The sequence below is a fragment of the Oryza glaberrima genome, chromosome 7, assembly GCF_000147395.1.
Source record: "Oryza glaberrima chromosome 7, OglaRS2, whole genome shotgun sequence".
Taxonomy (NCBI): Eukaryota; Viridiplantae; Streptophyta; class Magnoliopsida; order Poales; family Poaceae; genus Oryza; species Oryza glaberrima.
The window spans coordinates 18,654,989-18,678,168 of NC_068332.1; the positions used below are offsets into that span (position 1 = coordinate 18,654,989).

Here is a 23,180-nt window from a genome sequence, read left to right on the forward strand (position 1 = left end):
GGATTCGGATAGTTTCTATTGGATATATCTGGAAATTTTCAAATTCGGAAATGAAAACGAATATGATATAGGTGATATCCCTCGGAATCATATAATGGTCAAATACTATCCGATATTTCCATCGGATTCTTATGCAAAAACATGTTTTTCTTTTCTTTACTTAGGTGGAACAAAACAAACCATATGAAAAAGAACCAAGGAATAACAATCAACATACAAACAAATGGAAAAATTCAATTCTCAAAAATAACCACTCGAATTTTCAAAAACTTTAAATTCAATTCTGAAAATTTTAAAAAGAGTAAATTGCACCGACTGTACAACAACTTGACAGGTGGGTGTGATACAATGCAAGAACTTGAGAATTGAACGTCTGAGTGCAACAACTTGTACTAGAACGCACCCACTTGTCAAGTTGTTGCACTCAGACATTCAATTCTCAAGTTCTTGCATTATATCGCACAAACCTATCAAGTTGTTGTACAGTCGGTGCAATTGAATTTTGGTATATCAACTTGGCTAAGCATATGGTAGGTGAGTTTTTTTCACGATGTTAATATGCCATTACATAGTAATCATACGGATATTACCTTATAATATTGAATTTAATCTTTAAGAATTATACTGCATATTGTAGTACAATTTACATCCAATTACCTTATCAAATATCAACCAAAATATAATAATTTCTACATCCAGTTTAATTGACTTTTTGTTATTAGTTAAGTGATCGTATAAATTCAAAATAAATATTTAAAAATTGAATTTATAAAAAAAAGTACTCCAAATAATTAAGTTGTCGCATAACTTTTTAATTTATTGTATCAAAATCGTAGCAACCTTGCAAATTGTTGCATTTATACGATCACTTATGAAGTTTTTATACTAAATTGTACATACCTGCCAAGTTGTTGCACTAGAACGCTCATTTCTCAAATTATTGTACCAATTTGCACCCACCTGCCAAGTTGATAAACCGTAGATACAATTTACTCTTTAAAAAACTTTTAATTCAAAAATTGAAAAGTTTCAGTTTGAATTCAAAACTCTCAACCCATCTTTAAAAAATTCAACTCAAATTCTAGAATGTTTAATTCAATTTCGAAATTCTCAACTCCAATTGAAATGTTCAACCCAAAATTTAAAATATTCAACCAATTTTCAAAAATTTCAATGTGCCTGCGAAAATTTCAGTGATACAATTAATTTATTTGTTTCAGGATAACATAAATTTGTATAGAAAATAAACACAACATTTTCTATCTCCCCCTTACCCTTGCAAATAGAGATAAAATTTGAAAATGTTGATGTTTTGTTTTTTAAAACTAATGGCTACATCTCTTCCTCGATTTAAGAAGCTTACTTTGAGGGGTCTTGATATTTCGATAATTATTCGTCACCGTATTCGTTTCGATTTGTATTCGCTCCATATCTGTATTCGACAATATTTGATTCCGTTTTCGTATCCGGGTTTCTGATTCCGATTTCGATTCCGAGAAAAAATATGAAAACAAATATGATAGAGCTAGTTTCCGACCGTATTCGATCCATTTTCATTCCTACTGTTATGTTTGTTTAAAATATACTTCAACAATATTAAATAAATAATTTTAGCTTCTGCAAAATTACTAAATAAAAAGTACTCCCTCCATCATGTACTCATTTTTAGCTCATTCCAACCGGAGGAGGAGGTGGAGAAGGAGGCGCGGTGATGGACTAGGGAGGATAGGAGGCTGCGGCGGCGGCGAGCCGGCGGGAACGGAGGAGGTGGCGGAAGCGGGGACAGGAAGAAGACGAGGATGGGTGGGACTGCCGGATTGGGGATTAGAGTTTCAGGTGACATCTAAACCAGCGATGATGGATCCAACGGTCACAAAATAATGATGGCGTGGCTATTCTAGCCTCCCGTAGTATGAATTGTTAGGGGCTTATTCAAAATCTTTCATTGTTCAGCTATTTACTTTTTACTCCCTCAAAAAAAACTCAACCTAGGAGGGGATGTGGCCTCTCATAGGACAATAAATCTGAACTACTTCCTCTATTTTATACTATAAGACTTTCTAGCATTGCTCATATTTATATATATGTAAATGAATTAACTTCTATATGAAAAGATGTCTTATAATATGAAATGGAGGGAATACCTTTTATCGAGATTCACTGTTATACCATTTCAATAACAATAAAAAGGAGAAGCAGCGGGCAGGGTGTATAGGAGTATAATTGCAGAGCCACCGACGGTTGACGGGGCTTCTAGAAAATAAAAAATAAATTCCAACGATAATTATGTTCGATTTTTAGAATTACAATGACAATAAAGAGTAGGCGGCGGATGGGCCATAGAGGAGCATAGTGGCATCGTTTGACGGGACTTCTAAAAATTATAGAAAAGAAACCCAACAAAACAATAAACTCTAAAAACTAAAAGGTCCAATTTTTAAAGGTTCGAAACTTCTAAAAAGTAAAAAACAATGATAATCATGTTCGATTTTAAAATCTCAATGACAATAAACAAGGGAGGCAGCGGGTGAGTCGTAAAGGAGTACAATGGCAAAGCTGCTGACGATTTGGCGGGACTTCTAAAAAGTAAAAATGAACCCAAACGATAATTATGTTCGATTTTTAAAATCTCAATGACAATTAAGAGAAGAGCAATGGACGGGCCGTAAAGGAGTATAATGGCAACGTTTAATGGGACATCTAGAAATTATAAAAACGAAATCAAACATGACAATAAACTCTAAATACTATAAGATCTAATTTTTAAAGGTTCCAAGGAGAATAAATAGAAATGGTGGTAGATCAAGCAAGCAAATAAAGAAGGAGATGATATAATGGGTAGCAACTGGTGTGACTTTTAAAAACTATATAATTAGAAACACAAGGATGATAAGATTTGGTCTTTCAAAGTCTTAAGATAATGAGATAGCTATTTAATAAATTTTGAGTAAAATCATACTAAAAAAATATATGATTTTGTTTGGGTGCTAGCCGCGCAATTGCACGGGCCACCCAACTAGTTATAATAATACCGTAAGACTTATTAGAATTTATAAATTTATTATAATTGCCAAAATTACAAAAGTTTGACAACGTTTTGCCCTAAACCGTTAAATATTAATTTATGATCGAAAGTAGAACGATGGTTTGTTCAATTTCTATGAAACTAAAAGGTAGTAAAAAGTATTCTAGTAGGTTTTTTATGTTGAGTAAGGTTCATACCTCTACATCCAAATATTGGGGTAAAAGAACACGATTACTATTGTTGACTACTACTCTCTCTAGTCAATAATACTCCCTCCATCTACATATATTTCACGTCTAAATTTTTCCAAATAAGTTGTTCCTATTTATAGTCTTTATATATTCAAAACTTAAATAGAGAGATAAATTAAATGTTTGATTAGAACCCAATGAGTCATCTAAATACTCGTTGGTTGCATGCTTGCATTTACTCATTGATTTTCTAACATTCAAGATGATTTAATTTTTCCTTGGTCTTGATGACAAAAGTAATAATAAGTGTAACTTTTGTAAATGGAGGGAGTATTTTACGTTAGAGAAGATTAGTTAGTACTCTCAACGTTAAATACTATTAACTGGAGTGAGTATAAAAGCATGGGTACATGTTTAATTTCAAAAAAAAAAATATCCATCACATTTCCCTTTTCTAAAACTTTTTATTGAGCGAGAGATAAATCACATTTCCCTTGTACCTTGTTCTCACCTTCTACATTCAATCCAACAAGGCACCTACAAAGTACACGTATATAGTAGTTGAACAAGAATGAATTAAGTGGTTGCAATATCTAAGCTATTGTTTGTCAATCATAATCATCATGTCGTCATCAACAAAATGTGGCTAGACATTCACTTGCCACGAGCCCGTGTTTCTCCGTAACTTCTCTACATATCTCTAATTTCTTAATTACTAAAGTTTCATTATTTGACAGAACACTTTAGAAGAAGCAGTTAATCAGTTCAATCGATGTGACGACAGACGACTCAATTATCATCAATCTGTGAACGAATTTAACTCGACTTCTTCTCTGCTAATAATTAATTAATTAATTAAATTTCTGGTCGGTGAACTAAACGATGATCTAGTACTTGCATCAGCGGTCGTCGCAGCCACGATTCTCTTTAAAAACGCGGCGATGTTCTCAGTTTCGTGTTCTGGATACTTTGGATTAAGTCAATCAAATTCATCTTACTTTTTTTTACCTAATTTTGGACCACAACGGCTGCGAAAGAGATGTCCTAATAGGCTAACAATCATCATCCAACGACCACAAGGTCTCGTCTTTAGAATGCGAGTTTGAACGCTTATTGCCTGCACGCCGAACTAATTCTACACCTAATGACTTTCCCTCAATAATTTAGCCCCCTAATCTTCAGCATCATCCTCTTGATTAATTGCTTCTAGGGTTGCTATAATCACAGGTGCAACTGTGCACTATGCTGTTTCTCGGCAGGAGAGGCAACCTGAACCTGCCCATGGAGGACTCGGATTAGACTAGGGCACAAGATGGCGTGCTTGACCAAGTATCATGCGCCAAAAATGTTGCACGTTTCAGCACGCCACGAACACAACGAATTAACGCGAGAGATGTTGTATAAGTAGTGCGATTATTTGACGCCAAGTTCTTGCATCTTGTCTTGTCGATAGTGTTCGACATTTGATGATGAGTGTGCAAATGGCGGCGTCGCTACGTGTGATCGTTGTGTTGGTGTGTGCGACGGCGATCGCCGTCGTCGATGCGGCGGCCGGCGGCGTCCGCGTCGGGCTGACGCGCATCCACTCCGAGCCCGGCGTCACGGCGTCCCAGTTCGTGCGCGACGCCCTGCGCCGCGACATGCACCGGCGCGCGCGGTTCGGGCGGGAGCTCGCGTCGTCGTCGTCGTCGTCGTCGTCTCCGGCGGGCACGGTGTCCGCGCCGACGAGGAAGGACCTGCCCAACGGCGGGGAGTACATCATGACGCTGGCCATCGGCACGCCGCCGCTGCCGTACCCGGCCATCGCCGACACCGGCAGCGACCTCGTCTGGACGCAGTGCGCGCCGTGCGGGAAGCGGTGCTTCAAGCAGCCGAGCCCGCTGTACAACCCGTCGAGCTCGCCGACGTTCCGCGTGCTCCCGTGCGGCAGCGCGCTGAACCTGTGCGCCGCCGAGGCGAGGCTGGCCGGCGCGACCCCGCCGCCGGGGTGCGCGTGCAGGTACAACCAGACGTACGGCACCGGGTGGACGTCCGGCCTGCAGGGCTCGGAGACGTTCACGTTCGGCTCGTCGCCGGCCGACCAGGTGCGCGTCCCCGGCATTGCCTTCGGGTGCAGCAACGCCAGCAGCGACGACTGGAACGGCTCGGCGGGGCTCGTCGGCCTGGGCAGGGGCGGCCTGTCGCTCGTCTCCCAGCTCGCCGCCGGCATGTTCTCCTACTGCCTGACGCCGTTCCAGGACACCAAGAGCAAGAGCACGCTCCTCCTCGGTCCGGCGGCGGCGGCGGCGCTCAACGGCACCGGCGTCCGGTCGACGCCGTTCGTCCCGAGCCCGTCCAAGCCACCGATGAGCACGTACTACTACCTCAACCTCACCGGGATATCCGTCGGCGCGGCGGCGCTGCCCATCCCTCCCGGCGCGTTCGCGCTCCGGGCCGACGGCACCGGCGGGCTCATCATCGACTCCGGCACGACGATCACGTCGCTGGTCGACGCGGCGTACAAGAGAGTCCGCGCCGCGGTGCGTTCCCTGGTGAAGCTGCCGGTGACGGACGGGTCGAACGCCACGGGTCTCGACCTATGCTTCGCGCTGCCGTCGTCGTCGTCGGCGACGACATCGCCGCCGGCGACGCTGCCGAGCATGACGCTCCACTTCGGCGGCGGCGCGGACATGGTGCTCCCGGTGGAGAACTACATGATCCTCGACGGCGGCATGTGGTGCCTGGCGATGCGGAGCCAGACCGACGGTGAGCTCAGCACGCTCGGGAACTACCAGCAGCAAAACCTGCACATACTCTACGACGTCCAGAAGGAGACGCTGTCGTTTGCTCCGGCAAAGTGCAGCACGCTCTGATCCTACGGGAGTTTGTACAGATCGATTCATGTGACACGTGTACATTTTTTTTTAGTGCGTGTTTATTAGTAGTATATGTTTCTAGTTATTTTTGTATAGTTTCTACCTCGTTTCTTGAGGATCTTGATCAGTACAAATTTGTGTAAAAAGATTCTTAAAAAATTGTTGTATGGAACTAAAACAGGAAAGATTCAGCTTAGAATTCACAATAATGTTTCGTAGGAATTGATAATTTGCATTTGACCAGGTGGAAACAGATTTTCCAGGGTAGTCTAAGCCACTATTAATTGTGACTAGGACTTGCGAACACGGCAATGCTGTAAGGCATCCTGGAAATTTCAATGAGATTGTGATGTTTAAATGGGAGCAAAACCAAACAACATACGCTGAAAATAGTTAACCCGTAATTCAGAGAGTACATCTGGACGGTGAGTTTGTGAGCATGATAGAACTAAGTTGAAAGTAATGAAAAAACTGTGAAAAAACGGAAATAAAATTAGCTATAAGTAAAAGGGACTTTACTAAAATCTAACTTAATACCCACTCAATTTTCACTTAACAATTTCACTAAAGAATACATGTAAGATGTAACTTAACCAGAACACAGGAAGTATCTATATATGACAAAGTCCGGACAATGACATACTAGCATATATCTAAAAATAACAAATGCGGATAATTGACATTTTTCATGACCTCGTCAGTACGCATCACCAAAACCACCATAGAAAGTTCAGGCAAATATGTTATCCACGTTTGGTGTCCTCAATGACCTCATCTGTCAGCATCCTTTGTTGAGCTACAACCACAAATGTGATTTATTTTCTTCCATTGTACTTTCCTCTTCGCCGTCGTTTTCCACCTTGCCCTTGACCTCTGGCTCGTAACCAGTTCGTCCTACTCGTCGATGCACCGGTTGGTCGGTCATTATACTGACCTTTCATGAGCAACAGCTTGTGAGCTTCAGCCTCTCTTAATGTCCATAGCAGGTCATAGTACTTCTCATATCTTGCAGCCCTGTACTGCCGATGTAACTGAAGGTTAATGGGGTGAAATGTAGATAATGTCTTCTCAATTAACTCCTGCGTGATTTCTCTACCACAAATTTTGAATCGAGAGATTATGAGATGGAGAGCTGAGTCATATTCAGACACAAGCTTGTAGTCATGGAAACGCAAGTTCAACCAGTCATTCTGAGCTTGATATAGGACCCTGGCCTTCTGCTCCTCTTCAAATCGATCCTTCAGGGATTGCCATAGAACAAATGGATCTCTTTCAGCACGATAACCAGTCCGAAATCCTTTGTTTAAATGGCGCCAAAGAAAAGCCAATGCCTCCCTTTTTTGGGTCTCGGTACACTCTGAATTAGAGATAAGTGCCGTACAGAGACCTTTCATGCCTAAATGGATTTGAGCCTCAATAGCCCATTCCAAGTAATTGCTTCCATCAAGAGCAAGCTCATCAAAGTCTTCGCTGTTGAAGTCGAACATGTTTTCCTACAGTTAAAAGTATTTAGTCTACAGATAGTCATGAATAAAATAAAGATTAAACAAACCATATATATGCGTCAGGGTTGCAATGATTAATTAACAGGTGAATGCTAATATGCAGTACATCCTGTCCAAACTACAATCTCTGTTCTATAAAAATGAGAGGTTTTAAGGAGAACTTATCATATTACCAATATTTTATGAATTTTATATGAAACATAACTGCATCATCCTTAATACTCCCTCTTGTCATAAATATTTAACGTGTAGGAAAGATTTGTCAATATTGAAAATATACTTTAACCATAGATAATTTTTCAAATGCTTAGTTTTAAATAAAAATAATAATGTGCATAGATTTGTCTCGAAAAGTACTAATCACAATATCATAAACATATTTTAATATAAAACTGATGGCCAAAGTTTCACAATTTTGACCTCTAAACGTCAAGTATTTATTACCAGCATCAGTATTTAACGGCTAAGCATACAACTTAGACAGATTGTTTGGCCTAACGCCAAATATAGTATTGTGAAAGTGTAATTTATAAACCTGATCAAATACCATATCTAAAACAATTAACTAGGCTTAGGTCTACTCCCGGTGTCCCAAAATAAAATAATTCCTCATCCCAAGAAGATTTTAGTAAGGAGGGAAAATGACTAAGTCCCTCGTTAATCGGAGATGGTTGGTGGATAGGCAAGAGGTATTGAAGGGATAAAATTTCTTGATTTGTATACTGAGGGATAGGTAAGAGTTTAGGAATACAACTTTCCAAACAAATTTTGAACTCTGTGAATCAACGTATTTTGAGATGGAGGGAGTATATTATTTTTTTGTGTTATTGTCTTGGTTGTACTTGGGTGAGTTACTATAAGACACGAAATGTTCATGTCTGTATTAGGGTTATTATTTTTCTTTTCTAGGCATCCCTGGTTGATGTAGAGGTTACGTGTAATTCATTTTTAATGAATTTTTTCTCGTTATCTTAAAAAATGTATATGTTATTATTTGTGCTACTGATCAACAAATTAATTGTTACTTCTGAACTGATTCAATTGACTAGCCATAATAAATACTAGACGAAAGTATCTGGCTATGAACAATGAAGAACAAAGAATCTAAAAGGGACATGGTAGCCGAATATTATCACACAGCAACAAACAAGGAATTAATAGTCCATAACACAATATCTCGTCGGAGAGGATGCCCCTCTCGTACGGCACGGCGGAGGAAACGGGAGCAAAATCTGGGTAGAACTAGAGTTAATCTACATGTATGATGTATCTCAGCAATTTATCTTTGTAGGGCAACGTCTAGAGTTGAAAATGGTGAAAGGGGAAAATGCGGAAATCAAATTTCATATATTGGCGCCGGGGAAGGCAGGGAAGAAATCGAGAAAATCAGTGAGATCAAATGTTGTGATCTTGTTGATGAGATTAATAAAGGAGATTTTCAATTGTGAGATCGTGGCTTCCGAACTTGAAATTGGAACAGAAAAAAAAAACCTTTCAGTTTCACAACACTCACCATGATAGTGCCGGACGGGCTGGCCGCTGTCCGAAACTGACCCTAGGCTAACCGCGGGCGCCGGGCGGCGGACGGCGGTGCAGCGCGACCGGAACGGCGTGGTTATTGGATTGGAACCGACGGCGACTAGCCTGAGAGCGACTGTTCCAATCCAACAGCGGAGTAGAGGCGGAGAGATCCATATATAGGGGAGGCGAAAAAGAAACTGACAGCCCAGAGAGGAACGAGTAAACGGGCCATCCTTCGAAAGCACAATGGCGCTAGCCATCCGGCCCAGCCCACATCGTGTGCAAGTCGAAGGTTTGAGGAATAACTTCACCTGCTGTCCCTCAACTTTACACCGAGTTAATTTGACATCCATTATCTTCAATACTAAAAATTTTCACCCATAAACTATACAAAACCGTCCAATTTAGGTCCTATAGCAGTAAACCCGCCTCGTCATCCCCGCGCGCAGCCACTCCCCCCTTCTCCGCCGTTCTATGGCGACGAACATGGTTCTCCTTCCTTGCCACGCCCTTCGGATAACACCTCCCGGAGCAGCCGCGTTTGCGTCGTCGCCATTATCTGCTCGTCCAAGACCAGTATTTGCTTCTTCCCTCGGCGGCCGCTGCTCCGCTTGTCGGACTCCACCGCCCGCCGCCGCCGCCGCCGCCGGCGGCGGCAGGGATGCTGCTGCTTCTTGGGACGGTGACCTCGGAAGAGCGGTGCCATGGAAGGCGGCGGTTTCCAGCGCGCTTGCCGTCGCCTTATCCTTCACTTGCTGTAAGTTTCTTGGCCTTCGTCTTTGTTTTTCAGGAACTGAAGGGAACTGCATCTGCAAAATAAAAATAAAAATAAGAACAAGAAAAAAACTGTACGGCTTGTTCGAAAAGAAAAGAAGCAATGATCCACCATTGAATAAATAAAGGATTGGGTGTGGAGAATCGCGGTATAATTGTTGCTCAAACGAACAGATGTGACTTTCTTTTTTATTAGAAGTCTGGACTGGTGGTTTTCCAGTTGCAATATGATATTCAAGAGTGGAGTGATCACTTTGTAATATGAATGGATAAAGCTATGAAACTGAATCTACCAGACTACCACTAACAGCAATACAGCATACTGTAGCACAAGAAATGGAACTCAAGGTGCTTTTTTTAATGGAAAAAAAATCCAAATGTATACGTTGCTTTTTATTTGTTTTGCTACTGCATAGTCCATGTAGTAAAATATGAGAATGGGCAATTGTATATATGCTGTCCATGTAGTAAAATATGAAAATGGGCAATCATATATATGTTATTTCAAAGACACCACAAAATTCCCTCAGTTCAGTGCTACTACTTCGTTTCAGAAAACTGGTACCTTGTGTAACTTTTATTACTAATGCATATTCATGAGGGATAAATGCGGGCAAAAAGATTTGGTTTGGTCATGTGGATAAATGGCATTCCAAAAATTTGGCCAATTAGTGCCACTCGAAAGATATTTCTGTATTAAAATTCTACTCTGATATTTCTATTGATTATTTATCCCCCTATTGTTTCTTCCTATGTGGATATTCAGCTACAACTTCCGCATTTAGTGGATAAATGGGTTACTACATAATAAAGTCTACACTATAGGCCTACACAGAGTCTGGGTAAACCATTTAACAGCTTATGCAAATGAATCTCTTGCCAAATATATCCAGGATTAATTTATTTACTGCAGTGATTCGGTCACTAGCCACAGCAGCTTGTCAAGCTGTGGTGTTGTACCTTCACGCTGGCAATGCATTGGCTGCTTGTAACAGCCAGACAGAACATTCTGTATGTTCCTTAGTCAGACACCCAATTCATTTCTCTTTTCTGTTTGAGGTTTATGTTGTTTGGTCACTTTGAATTTTTTGGTATTAAAGTGGCATTTTGACCATTACATGTATTTGCAATGGCACACATAGAGTTCTCTGAAATATATAGTTTTTTTTGTATTTTTTGTTAAGTAAAAAGGCTGTCAATGGAAAAATCTCATGCAGAATCTCGCACATGCAGTTGTTGGTATAGTTAATGCAAAGACTGGGGTCAACAAACCCGAATTGCTTCCCAAGGAATTCACCACCGTCATTGATGTTGCTGGTTTTCTCTCCCCAGGTCAGGTAAATTCAAACAACATATTCTATGAGATGTAGTTTTTCAGAACTAGTTACAAAATTTAGTGTCCATTAGAAACACTGAGATGCAGATCAGAACATGCACATGTTTCTCATCCGTACAGATAGAGAGCTGCTTAAACTCTGAGAAGATAAAGCAGAAAGACGATACCTAATCACATCTATTTAACCATAACTTCATGGTATCTCAGCTGTATTAAGTGCTTTAGTGTCAATAGGAATAAAAAGAGTTCTGCCCTGCAGACTTGGAATTAAGCTTGCTGAATGCCTGAATCTCATGTAACAAATCATGAATAGGATAATTTTCTGTTGTAACTTGGTTAGGGAAATTCTGCTGTCAATGGTTGACATCCCTTCACTGCAGAAACACAATAGTTGCATTCAAAAGCAACATATTTGGCCCTAATTTCAGATCCTTTACGGTGGAAAAAAGTGTTGCCTTCTTCTTGTAGAACTCTGACGTCTCATAAATGTGGAAGATAGGTGTATATATGGATACGATTGTTCTATTTTAGTATAGGCATTTGGATTTTGATTTAAATGCCATATTTTCTATTGCCATGCACTCTTTATCAGCATTCTGTACTGACTTCCATGGGGGTAGAAGTAGAAATAATTGTCTTTTGGATCACTAGATCACATTGAGTTGTATTTCAAAATGCACTATTTGTCTTTGTACTCTTTGTTTTGGTGGTTATAATCTAGATTATAATAGCTAGGAGCTATGTATTGAACCTGATTTTGTTCTTAGGAAAACCGTCTGCGTCAAGAGATAGAAGATCTTGAGAAAGATACAGGATACAAGTTGAGAGTTCTTGCACAAAATTATCCTGATACACCAGGTGCTTTTTGCCTCTGTTATATTACATATAGTTATCCTTTGTTTGTGTTATTTAATTATAAATATATTTATAGATACATGGTAACATTGTGTGGCAACAATTGGACTTTGCCAATTTTGACCAATTTTCTATCTATAGAGTATCTCAAGTCTCAACCAGCCACATGGAATTGACAGTATAAATTTTTCTAATATATCGTTTGTTCATTACAAAATCAATAACCAAACCTATTTTTAAATGATGATTCTAAAGCCAAAAATGGAATCTATTTTTGGACAACTGAGCCTGGTTTATGTACTACAGTGTACTTTCGGTCACATTGCAAGTTGCAACAGCTAAGTTCATTGTCATGGGGTGTATCTATAGGCAAAAGTTGCAACAGCTCAGCTTGTCTCTTTAGGTCTGCTTTATGAGTTGAGCCTGGTAATTAACTCCTTGCAAAAGAAAAAAAATTGGTAATTTAACTCACTGGATCAGCCGATTAATTATTGCTGATGTGCTATGATCTGAACTCGTTCCTCAACAATCTTATGCCCTTTTTAGAAGTCTCTTGTATACTGTGATAATTTCTTTTAACAATTATTTCTCTCTTAGCAAAGGATGTACAACTAACTTATGAATTGATTGCCAACTTGATTGCGATAATCTATTGGCACATAGCTTTGTAATCCTCTGCTATTTAGAGCAGGATCCACTGGTTCGTACTATCATGTTGATATTTGTATAAAGTTGATTTACTTGCTTTATGGGCAATCTTTTTCCAGGGTTGGCTATCAAAGATTTTTGGCAAGTTGATGATCAGACCATTGTGTTTGTCGCCGATCCCACCTTCGGTAAGATACTTTTGGTTGAAAAAACAGTTCTCCATATCTTTATTTTTTTTTGCATCGCACGCTTGATGAGTATAATGTTTGGGTATTATTTAAATAGGAAAAAGAAGGAATCTAACTCTCTGAATTAAGGGCGAAAGTTTTAGGACTATGGAAATTAGGAAAGACCGAGCCATGCTGGGATGAAGCTTGTTGTTAAGATATTCTCAGTGATGGCTGATGATCAATGAGCTTGCTAGTCCATGCAGTTGATGTCCTTACCATTTCTTGCCTGGCTCTTCTTATCATGCGAACAAATGATACTGTTTAATCATGGTACCCAAGTGTACATGCTAGGTAGAGCATGATACCTATCATGTGATCTGGATCCATAAGACATTGAGTTGTTCTTGCTGGCCTCGTGATCCCAAGTGTTCATTCCCTAAAAATGATCCCAAGTTTTACCAACTTCTGCATTTCTTGGATGTTAACACCTCATAACTGAGCAGCAAAACTTTGCACACCCAAAGTACCATTGTTTATATTACAGAACTTTTGAAATTTGATCACTTGTCATGCACTCATGCTTATTAGCAGCACAATGATGTCTTTGTTTTGGCAGGAAACATTATAAATTTCAATGTTGGTGCATTAGTTGATTTAGACATTCCTCGGAGCTTTTGGAGTCGTGTTTCAGGGAAGTACGGAAACATGTTCTTCTGGAAAGAAAAGGTAACATTTTGTTATTCAATCTAGCAGTTAACAACAAAATTACTCATAATGATGATTTTTTGTCCTCATTCTACAATTAGAATAGTACTAACATATGATCATTAGCAATGGAAACAGCACAAACTTTTAAAACCATCCAATAGAAACTATCCTACAGTTACCTTTCAAATAACAAAATTCCTCCGACTGATCAGGTTCTCTCTTTTCGTGCTTCAGATTTTCCTTCCTTGTCTAAGCTGGTTTCAATGTCTCAATATTTTGAACAACAATGTAAATTGTTAGCAAAAATAGTAAGCTCAAGTTTTGTTTTTTTGTGAGGAAATAACCAAAAAATTTATGTTTTGCCCTGTGAAATTGTGGATAACCATGCCAGTCCCTGCTTAGAAACTCTCTTCTAGTTTCTATATACTGTAGGAACCTTTTATATGTTGTCCACACCATTGCCTTCTTGAAACATGGAACAGGGGGAGGATGCATCAATTGAAGCTGCTGTGATGGCCGTATCACGCTGTCTGAGAGAGCCCACTGGGGCAAATAACTGCTCTGAGGTTCTGTAGATGTGAAGACAAGCAAGCGCAACATATGTATAGAAGCGAAAAAAAGTCCAAGAGCTATAGTAAATAGTACGAGGCCAAGGACCATTCAGGTTTCTTTTTTCAGTTGTACACACAAATCTCATCATTTTGACTAATTCTGTTTTTCCTTTTTTTTTTTTGCAAGGATGAAGTCACTCTTGTTTATAGATGCGAACTACTTCGAGGTTTAGGGACTGTTCAGATTGATGTCATTTTAAACCATAACATCCTTTTTTAGTAAAGTTTTCAAAGATATGTATACATTTATTTTTTTTGCCAAACTTTGGTAAATATATAAGAATCGTGCCAAAATTTTGGTAATATTGCCAACTTACCAAAATATTTTCATTGATAAAATTTGTTAATATTTATTTTGGCTACAATCTGAACAGCCCCTTAAGACCAAATAAACTATTAACCCTTTTTAATCTGGAATAAGTTCACTTTGGGTCCCTCTATTTGTTGTCCAAACCGATTTTCGACCCTTCATCGCAAAACCGGGTATGACGGGTCCCCCAACTTATGAAACCGTTTAAATAAGGCCCCTCGGCAGTATTGTGTCCTGTTTTGGCTAATGTGGCGCCTATGTGGCTAATTTTTACTAGGTCTTTGTCCAACGTGTCATTGATGTGGTGCTTACGTGGCAATTAGATCCACAAAAAATAATAAAACCGGTGGGACCCACATGCCAGTCGCACACACAAATAATAAAAAATGGTGGGCCCATGTGGACCGACACGTCATCCTCACTACCCTCTTCTCTCTCCAGCTGGCGAAGCGGCATGGGCGGCGGCAGGAGCGGCGACGGTGGAGCGGAGCTGCGGCAGAGCAGAAGGACGGAGGCAGAGCGGTGTGGAACCTGAGGGGCGAAGCAGGCGGGCGGCGGCCGGAGCGGGGGCGAAGCGAGGCGGGTGGCGGCTGGAGGAGGTGACAGGCGGGCGGAGCGGCGGCGGACGGAGCAAAGAGGTGGAGTGGGGCAGAGCAGAGGGGTGAAGCGGCGCCACGGCGACAACGATGACGACTCCCGCTGCTCGAAGTCCTCCAGAGCCCACGCCACGGTGCGCTGGACGTCGGTGGCGCTGCGGAGGGTGGCCGGGGGCGGCACGGCGAACAGCCATGCGGAGTCGGCGAAGTTGAGGCACGCGGAGCACGAGCATGGTGGTGTCAGCGCCGTCGAACGTGCCGAGCTCAACAAGGTAAGGCTGGTGATGTCGCCGCCGCGTGCGCCGATGCTTTCTGTTTGCCTTTTTTTTTCTTTTCTCCGGCGACGCGAGCTGAAACAGGACGCTATGGCGGTGCAGCCGCCGCACGGGACGCCGATCAGGAGTAGGGACGTGGTTGTCTACAAGTTCCGGGCGGACCCGATCGTGGCACTGGGCGCGCTCTCGGTGGTGGCCGCCGCGTGCGAGGGTGACAGCAAGCGAGGCCATGCACCACGTCCGGAACGTGCACGGCGGCGACCCGGGTACGCCTGCCTGACGGCCAAGACCGGCGTGCTCGGCAGCGCGGCGTTCCTTAACCTCGACGCGTTGCTCTTCTGGCTCCTTAGCCTCATGCTCGCCGGCAACGTGGACCTTGCACACCCACCACCCCGCACATGTATCGCTCGAGCAGGCCGGAGGGGCGGAGTGGCCGGAGCGGCGGTGGGCCATAGGCGAAGTAGAGGGGCGGAGCGGGGACGAGCAGACATCGTCGCAGCCGTCGACCTTGCCAGGGTAGGAGAGGAGGGGTGGAGCTGGGCGGGAGAGGAGACGCGAACGGAGTAGGGGATTTGATGGCGACGATGATGACGTCGAAGCTGGTGTGTGTGCAGTAGGCGCTCGCGTTGCTCAACAGCGTGGCCGAGTCGAGCTACCTTGCTCGTAGCCCGCTCCAGCCACCGCCCAACCTGCTCCGCCGACCGGCCACCGCCCACTCCGCCGGAGAGAGAGGAGGGGGAAGAGAGGATAGAGAGAAGAGGGTATTGAGGATGACGTGTGGGTCCACATGGGCCCACCATTTTTTATTATTTGTATGTGCAACTGACATGTGGGTCCCATGGATTTTATTATTTTTTGCGAATCTAATTGCCACGTAAGTGCCACGTCAATGACACGTTGGACAAAGACCTAGTCAAATGAGCCACGTAGGCGCCACCTTAGCCAAAATCGGACACAATACTGCTGAGGGACTTTATTTACACGGTTTCGTAAGTTGGGTTGGTTGGGGCGGAAATGCTACTGAGCGAGCGATCGCCCAGAGCGATCGGTAGCCCGCCCCCCTTCTCCCCCTCTCTCCACCTGGTTTTCTTTTTTGGCACCGCATTACTTTCCTATTTTAGTAAATTTATGCACCTAAAGTTTATACACCTTAAGTTTACACATCTAAAGTTTAGAGACCAAAAGTTTATAAGTCAAAAGTTTATATATCCGATTCAAATTTGAATTTGAATTCAAATATTTTTTATATATAGTATTTCTATACATCTAAAGTTTATACACCTAAAATTTATAGACCTAAAGTTTATAGACATAAAGTTTATATATCCGATTCAAATTTGAATTTGAATTGAAATATTTTTCATATATAGTATTTCTATACATATAAAGTTTATACACCTAAAGTTTATAGACCTAAAGTTTATATACCCGATTCAAATTTGAATTTAAATTCAAATATTTTCTATATATAGTATTTCTATACATCTAAAGTTTATACACCTAAAGTTTATAGACCCAAAGTTTATAAGTCAAAAGTTTACATACCCGATTCAAATTTGAATTTGAATTCAAATTTTTTATACATAAATTTTCTAACTTTTTGTTTTTTTTAAATTTTTTTTGGTGTACTATAATAGAAAAAGAAGGGGAGGAGGAAGGGGAGAGGGGGGGGCGGGACCGATCGCTGGATCGATCGCCCATTAGGCGCCCCTGGTTAGGGGGGGAGGGGTCGTACCCGGTTTTGCGACCAAGGGACGAAAATCGGAATGGGTGACAGATAGAGGAACCCAAAGTTAACTTATTCCTTTTAATCTCCACGTGGACAAATCCAGCCCACTCATGAGCAAATTCGGCCCACCTATTATTTCACATGAACGAAGTCAGCCCAACTCTTTCACTTCAACGAATTGGCCCACCTCTTTAATGTGAACAAAGTCAACCCGCAAATTGCCCTGGAGCGAATTGGCCCATAACAAAATTAGGGCGCCGCCAGCTCACCAACTAAAAGAAGATGGTCCACCTCCGAACTCGAACAAATTCGGCCCACCTTTCACTTGGATGAAATCCAAAGGAAAAAAGTATACTTTGGCTCCCTCAACTATGGCTCTAGTATGATTCATGACATCTAACCACAAAACCAAGTATATCGATTCCTCCAACTATCAAAACCGATGCAAAACTATACTTCTGGGTGGTTTTGAAAGCGGTTTTGGCTAACGTGGCGATGTTGACCCGGTATTCGTCCTATGTGTCGCTTATGTGGCATTAGAGTAAAAAAATTGTGGGACCAACATGTCATTCACAAAAAAACTAGTGGGACCGATCGACATGTGGGCCCTACATGTCATCCTCACCTCTCCGCCCTCTATCTATCTCATTTTTTCCTTTCCTCTCACCTTTCATCACTAGAGGCGGGGTGGCGACAACAGCGACGGCGCACGGGGAAGGAGCTCACTGGCCGTCCGCGCTCGGGGGAGGAGCTCGCTGGCCGTCGGCGTGCGGGGAGGAGCTCCCCAACCGTCTGCGCGTGGGGAAGGAGCTCGCCTGCCATCCGCGTACGCGGGGAGATGGAGCTTGCTAGCCATCCGTGCGTAGGGGGAGGAGCTCGCTAGTGGGGTTTTCAGTGCGCTTGAGCCACATGAAGGGTTGAACGGGATGAGCCGAAGTGTGGCGTCGTCAGGGTGAGTCTTTCTCTTCACCTTGGCTGGAGCGGCGGTGGGGATGGCGGTGAGGAGTGGCGGTGGCGGTGGGGACGACAATAGGGAGCAGCAGTGGCCGCCACGGCGTCCAGTGGCCATGGGCAGTGACGACCATGACGTCACCAGCAAGGCCGCCCTGCACAAGCTGACCACCGGCTGCCTCCTGTCGACCAGTCCTGCTTCGCGCTCTCCCGGCTGTCGTACCGCTGCTGCTCCACCACTCTTACCTCGAGGTCCTCACCATCCCCGGGTCACAGTGGCAGCTACAGCGGCGGCAGCGGCAGCGGTAGCAGCAGTCGGGAACGTCACCAAGAAGCGGCCAGCGTCAGGCCTCGGCGAGGACGCCTTCGCCGCGCTGCCCAAGTTCGAGTTCCATGGCACGGGTGACGAGTGTGACAAGTGGGAGTGCTTGATATGCCTCCGTGTGGTGGCCGACGGCGAGGTGGCCTGGCTGCTGCCACTCCCTACCGCCATCTCCACCGCCACCATCGCTGCTCCCCACCGCTGCTTCGGCCAAGGTGAAGAGAAAGGCTGGGAGAGAGAAAGATAAGGTGAAGAGAAAGGCTGGGAGAGAGAAAGATAAGGGAGAGAGAGGGAGGGAGGAGGAAGAACTGAAAGAGAGGGAGGATGACATGAAGGTCCTACATGTCGCTGGTTCCCACAATACATTTTTGTGTGAATAACATATTGGTCTCACATATTTTTTTATTTTTGTTTTTATTCTAATGCCACATAAGCGCCACGTAGGACAAAGACCCGGTCAGACCGCCACATAGGCGCCACGTCAGCCAAAACCACTGAGGGACATTGTTTGCATTGGTTTTGATAGTTGGAGGAGTCGATATACCTTGGTAGGTTGGCGGACATAAATCATACTCGGGTAATAATTGAGGGAGTCAAAGTATACCTTTTCCAAATCCAAATCAGGTTCATATATGAATCCGGTCCACATCTTTCTCGTCAACAAATTCAGTCAGCCAATGGCCTTACAACGACCTGGACCTATTTCTTGTACCCACATATAGGGATGAAAACGGATCGAATACGGTCAGAAACTAGCTCTATCATATTCGTTTACATATTTTTTTTCTCGGAATCGAAATCGGAATCGGAAACCTGGATACAAAAACGGAATCGAATATTATTGAATACAGATACGGAGCGAATACGAATCAAAACGAATACGGAAACAAATAATTATCGAAATGTCAAGACCGCTCAAAGTAAACTTTTTAAATCAAGGAAGAGATGTAGCCATTAGTTTTCAAAAACAAAACATCAACATTTTCAAATTTTATCTCTATTTGTAAGGGCAAGGGGGAGATAGGAAATGCTGGGTTTACTTTCCATACAAATTAATGTTATCATGAAACAAATAAATTAAAGTGTATCACTAAAATTTTCGTAGGCACATTGAAATTTTTGAAAATTGGTTGAATATTTTAAATTTTGGGTTGAACATTTCAAATGGAGTTGAGAATTTTGAAATTGAATTAAAAGTTCTAGAATTTGAGTTGAATTTTTTAAATCTGAGTTGAGAGTTTTGAATTCGAACTGAAACTTTTCAATTTTTGAACTAAAAGTTTTTAAATTTTTCAGAATTGAATAGAAAGTTTTTGAAAATTTTGAGGGGTTATTTTTCAGAATTGAATTTTTCCATTTGTTTGTGTTGAAAGTGGATAAAATTGATTGGAGCGAGAGAGATTGAGCGAGAGAGAATTGAACGACACAATAGAGCGAATGAGCGAGGGATAGAATTCTCATTGATCATATGTTGTATTTATACAAGGGGATACGGTAGGAACCGTAAGGACGTGATGGTTGGGAACCACCGCACCCGTGTTGAGGAGCGCCAAAGGGAGAATGGGCGTGGCTAGCCGCCGCATTTCCTTCTCTACCAGTTGTAGCAATAGAAGGCGTGGTAACCACCATGCCTATCTCCATGCATGGATGAGATCACCCAAATATTTCATAACACTCCCCCTTGATCGAATCCAGCTTTGATTATTGCTCATTTAGTGTTCCAGATATCTATAAAGATGATTTTAGAAATAATTATAATTAGTATATTAAATACATCACTAAAACTCCTCAAAAACCAAGTGGGAAAAATAAGGAGAGAACCGTGATACATAATTGACTATTTTTAGATCTTTATAATTAAAGCTCATAGTATGATCCAAAATTAGTATAATGTCTACAATTATCATTTAGTAAAAACCCCAGTGGGGAAAAACAAAATGATAAGACATATAACTTATGTTGATATTACCTCGTTAAAAACTTTGGATGAGAAAACCTAAAGGGTAAAACTCATACAAAGGAAAAATAGTATAATATGAACAAAATAGGTTATTTTCCTGAGAGAGGTACTCCCCCTGAATCCTGCAAATTTTTAAGTCGTCTCATACCAGTTCCTTCGACACATTTAAAGAATGTGGAGTACGGTAGAGATTTTGTGAATAAATCAGTAAGATTATCACATGACTTAGTTTGCAAGATGTTTATCTCTCTATGTTGCTGAAGCTCATGAGGATAAAATAATTTAGGAGCAATATGCTTAGTGATGTTGCTCTTAATATAACCAGTTTCCATCTGAACAACACAAGCGGCATTATCTTCATAGATAATGGTAGGTGATTCCAATGAACCAATACCACAAGATGTTAATATGTGGTTAATCATTCTGCAAAGCCATACACATTTACGTGATGCCTCATATAATGCAATTATTTCAGAATGATTTGTGAAAGTGGCTACCAGAGTCTGTTTAGAAGACTTCCATGAAATAGCAGTTACACCTTGTAAAAATACGAATCATGTTTGTGATCTGGTGTTGTGGGGATCAGATAGATAGCCAGCATGAGTATACCCAATTAAAGTCGGATCCTGCTTCTTTTTAAAGAAAAGTCCTAGATTTCTTGTGCCATTAAGATATCAAAAGACATTCTTAACTTCAGTCCAATGGCGTTTGGTAGGAGCAACGCTGTATCTTGCTAATAGATTTACCGAGAAAGCAATATCAGGCCTCGTACTATTTGCAAGATATATAAGTGCGCCAATAGCACTAAGGTATGAAAAATTAGGTCCAAACACATCCTCTCCATCTTCCTTTGGTCTAAATGGATCTTTCTCTACGTCTAGAGATCGAACCACCATAGGGGTTTTGGAAGGATATGACTTGTCCATATTGAATTTCTCCAAAATTTTCTGGGTATATGCACTTTGGTGCACAAGGATTCCAAAAGGTAAATGCTCAAGTTGTAGACCTAAGCAAAATTTGGTTTGACCCAAATCCTTCATCTCAAATTCCCTCTTTAAATGATGACATGCTTCATTAATATCTTGTGTATTGCCAATGATGTTGAGATCATCGACATATTCTGAGATAATACAAAATCCTGTGGGGGACTTTTTGATAAAGACGCACGGACAATCATCATTTTTAGTGTATCCCTTTAGCGAAAGGAATTCACTTAATCGGTTGTACCACATTCTGCCCGATTGTTTTAAGCCATAAAGTGACTTCTGCAATACATGTTACGATTTACCTTCTGATTCGAGATGTTGATTCCATTAGTAACTTCATGTAAATATCAGAATCAAGTGACCCATAAAGATATGCTGTCACTATGTCCATTAACTGCATAAATAGATGATTTTGTACTGCCAATGATATTAAGTATCGGAAAGTTATACCACTCATAACTGGAGAGTAAGTTTCGCTGAAATCAACGCCAGGTTTTTGCGTAAAACCTTGTGCTACAAGCCTTGCTTTATATCTCACCACCTCGTTGTTTTCATTCCGTTTCTGGACGAAAACCCAGTTGTATCCCATAGGAAAGATACCATGAGGAGTAGGCATTACAGCCGAGAATACATCTCTTTTGTAAAGCGAGGCTAATTCTACGTCAATTGCATCCTTCCATTTGTTCCAATCATAGCGCTTTTGGCACTCTTTTAGAGACCTAGGTTCTGGATCAACTTGGAGGCAATCATCAATTTGTTCAGAAAAATTAGTGTCGACAATTGTAGCTCTTCTATCAAAAGATTCTTCTCGATTTTTTGGTTAAGAGAAGAAATTCTTCTCGATTATGCATTTGGTTTTCAATGTGAAACCCATTTTGACAGATATCTCTATAACTTAGTAGGGTACGGGTTGAATCAGGATACAATAAAGCATCCTCGATTGCAATTTGTGTACCCATTGGGAGTGTAATAGTTGCTCGTCCTAAGCCAACTAACTTTAATTATCGCGCCCAGCGATAGTCAAAACTTTGCCTTCTCTCTTTTTGAGAGTTTGAAAGTATTTGATCTCCCTAAGTATAGAGTTTGTGGTACCACTGTCCACAATACATAATTCCTCTCCAATCGGAGCGATATCCTTAGACATCTATAGTGAAAGAAGAATTGTTTAGTGAAGAATTCTTTATCCACAATATATACATACATAGAATAATTAAAACATCAAATACATAGTATGATGTTTACATATGTTAAAAGTACATACTCTAATGACTAGCAAGTCTTACAACCTTACAATATAAGGGAGTTTGTACTAATCTACTTATTACAACCAATATTGTTTGGCAAACTTATAGGATATCAATATACTGTTTCAATCACACTAAGATTAGAGCAGCTTCATCTCCAAGTGGGACGCACTGAAATCATAGTAAATCTCCAAGTGGGTCCGTTGAGCAATACTCGATGAGCATGTCATCCATTGTAGAAAGTGCAGCGGTATCCTCTGGGAGAAGATCGAGGTTGTTCTCTGGTTCAATAGGAGCCTGGTGAGAACTTTCAACCTCAGGTATTTCTTTTGTAAGATTGAAGTGAGCTTCAAATCTTAGTTCCTCAAAAGACTTTTTCTCCTTTAGGGATTTCTGATACAAGAGAACAAGATGTTTTTGGGATGCGGCAATCTTTAGCGACATGATAGTCATATCCACACCTGCTACAATGTCTGTTGCTATTGCAACGAGGTTGTGGTGCCTTACCCTTCCCTTTTCCTTTTTGTCGACCATTGGATTTGCGCCTGTTGTTGCGTTTGCGTTTTCCAGTTAGATTCTTAGGGTTATTCGAGGAATTTCCCTTGAAT

The 23,180-nt window shown here is 41.6% G+C and overlaps 2 protein-coding genes across 3 annotated transcripts; both read left to right on the top strand.

The window, feature by feature from the left end:
- Positions 1–4,361: 4,361 nt before the first annotated feature.
- LOC127779955 (aspartic proteinase nepenthesin-1-like) lies at positions 4,362–6,257 on the top strand. The gene has a single exon (XM_052306886.1). It carries the CDS (start codon positions 4,683–4,685, stop codon positions 6,066–6,068), a length of 1,386 nt encoding a protein of 461 aa, XP_052162846.1. The 5' UTR covers positions 4,362–4,682; the 3' UTR covers positions 6,069–6,257.
- Positions 6,258–9,494: 3,237 nt separating this feature from the next.
- LOC127778865 (thylakoid lumenal 15.0 kDa protein 2, chloroplastic) lies at positions 9,495–14,592 on the top strand. 2 transcript variants are annotated; one of them, XR_008018579.1, is made up of 7 exons: positions 9,495–9,854; positions 11,105–11,208; positions 11,975–12,065; positions 12,830–12,898; positions 13,497–13,606; positions 14,071–14,229; positions 14,327–14,592. XR_008018579.1 is itself a non-coding variant. In XM_052305506.1 (6 exons), the coding sequence occupies exons 1-6, from the start codon at positions 9,572–9,574 to the stop codon at positions 14,161–14,163; spliced, it is 750 nt and encodes a 249-aa protein (XP_052161466.1). In that variant the 5' UTR covers positions 9,496–9,571; the 3' UTR covers positions 14,164–14,320. The 2 variants fall into 2 exon arrangements, 1 of the variants encoding a protein (XP_052161466.1); XM_052305506.1 differs by lacking the exon at positions 14,327–14,592 and having other exon boundaries at positions 9,496–9,854; positions 14,071–14,320.
- The last annotated feature ends 8,588 nt before the right edge of the window (positions 14,593–23,180 follow it).

Coding starts and splice junctions, on each gene's coding strand:
- LOC127778865 (XM_052305506.1), top strand. CDS start 9,572: ATGGCGACGAACATGGTTCTCCTTCCTTGCCACGCCCTTCGGATAACA. Junction 9,855..11,104: donor CGCCTTATCCTTCACTTGCT/GTAAGTTTCTTG, acceptor TCGCACATGCAG/TTGTTGGTATAGTTAATGCA. Junction 12,066..12,829: donor AAATTATCCTGATACACCAG/GTGCTTTTTGCC, acceptor ATCTTTTTCCAG/GGTTGGCTATCAAAGATTTT.
- LOC127779955 (XM_052306886.1), top strand. CDS start 4,683: ATGATGAGTGTGCAAATGGCGGCGTCGCTACGTGTGATCGTTGTGTTG.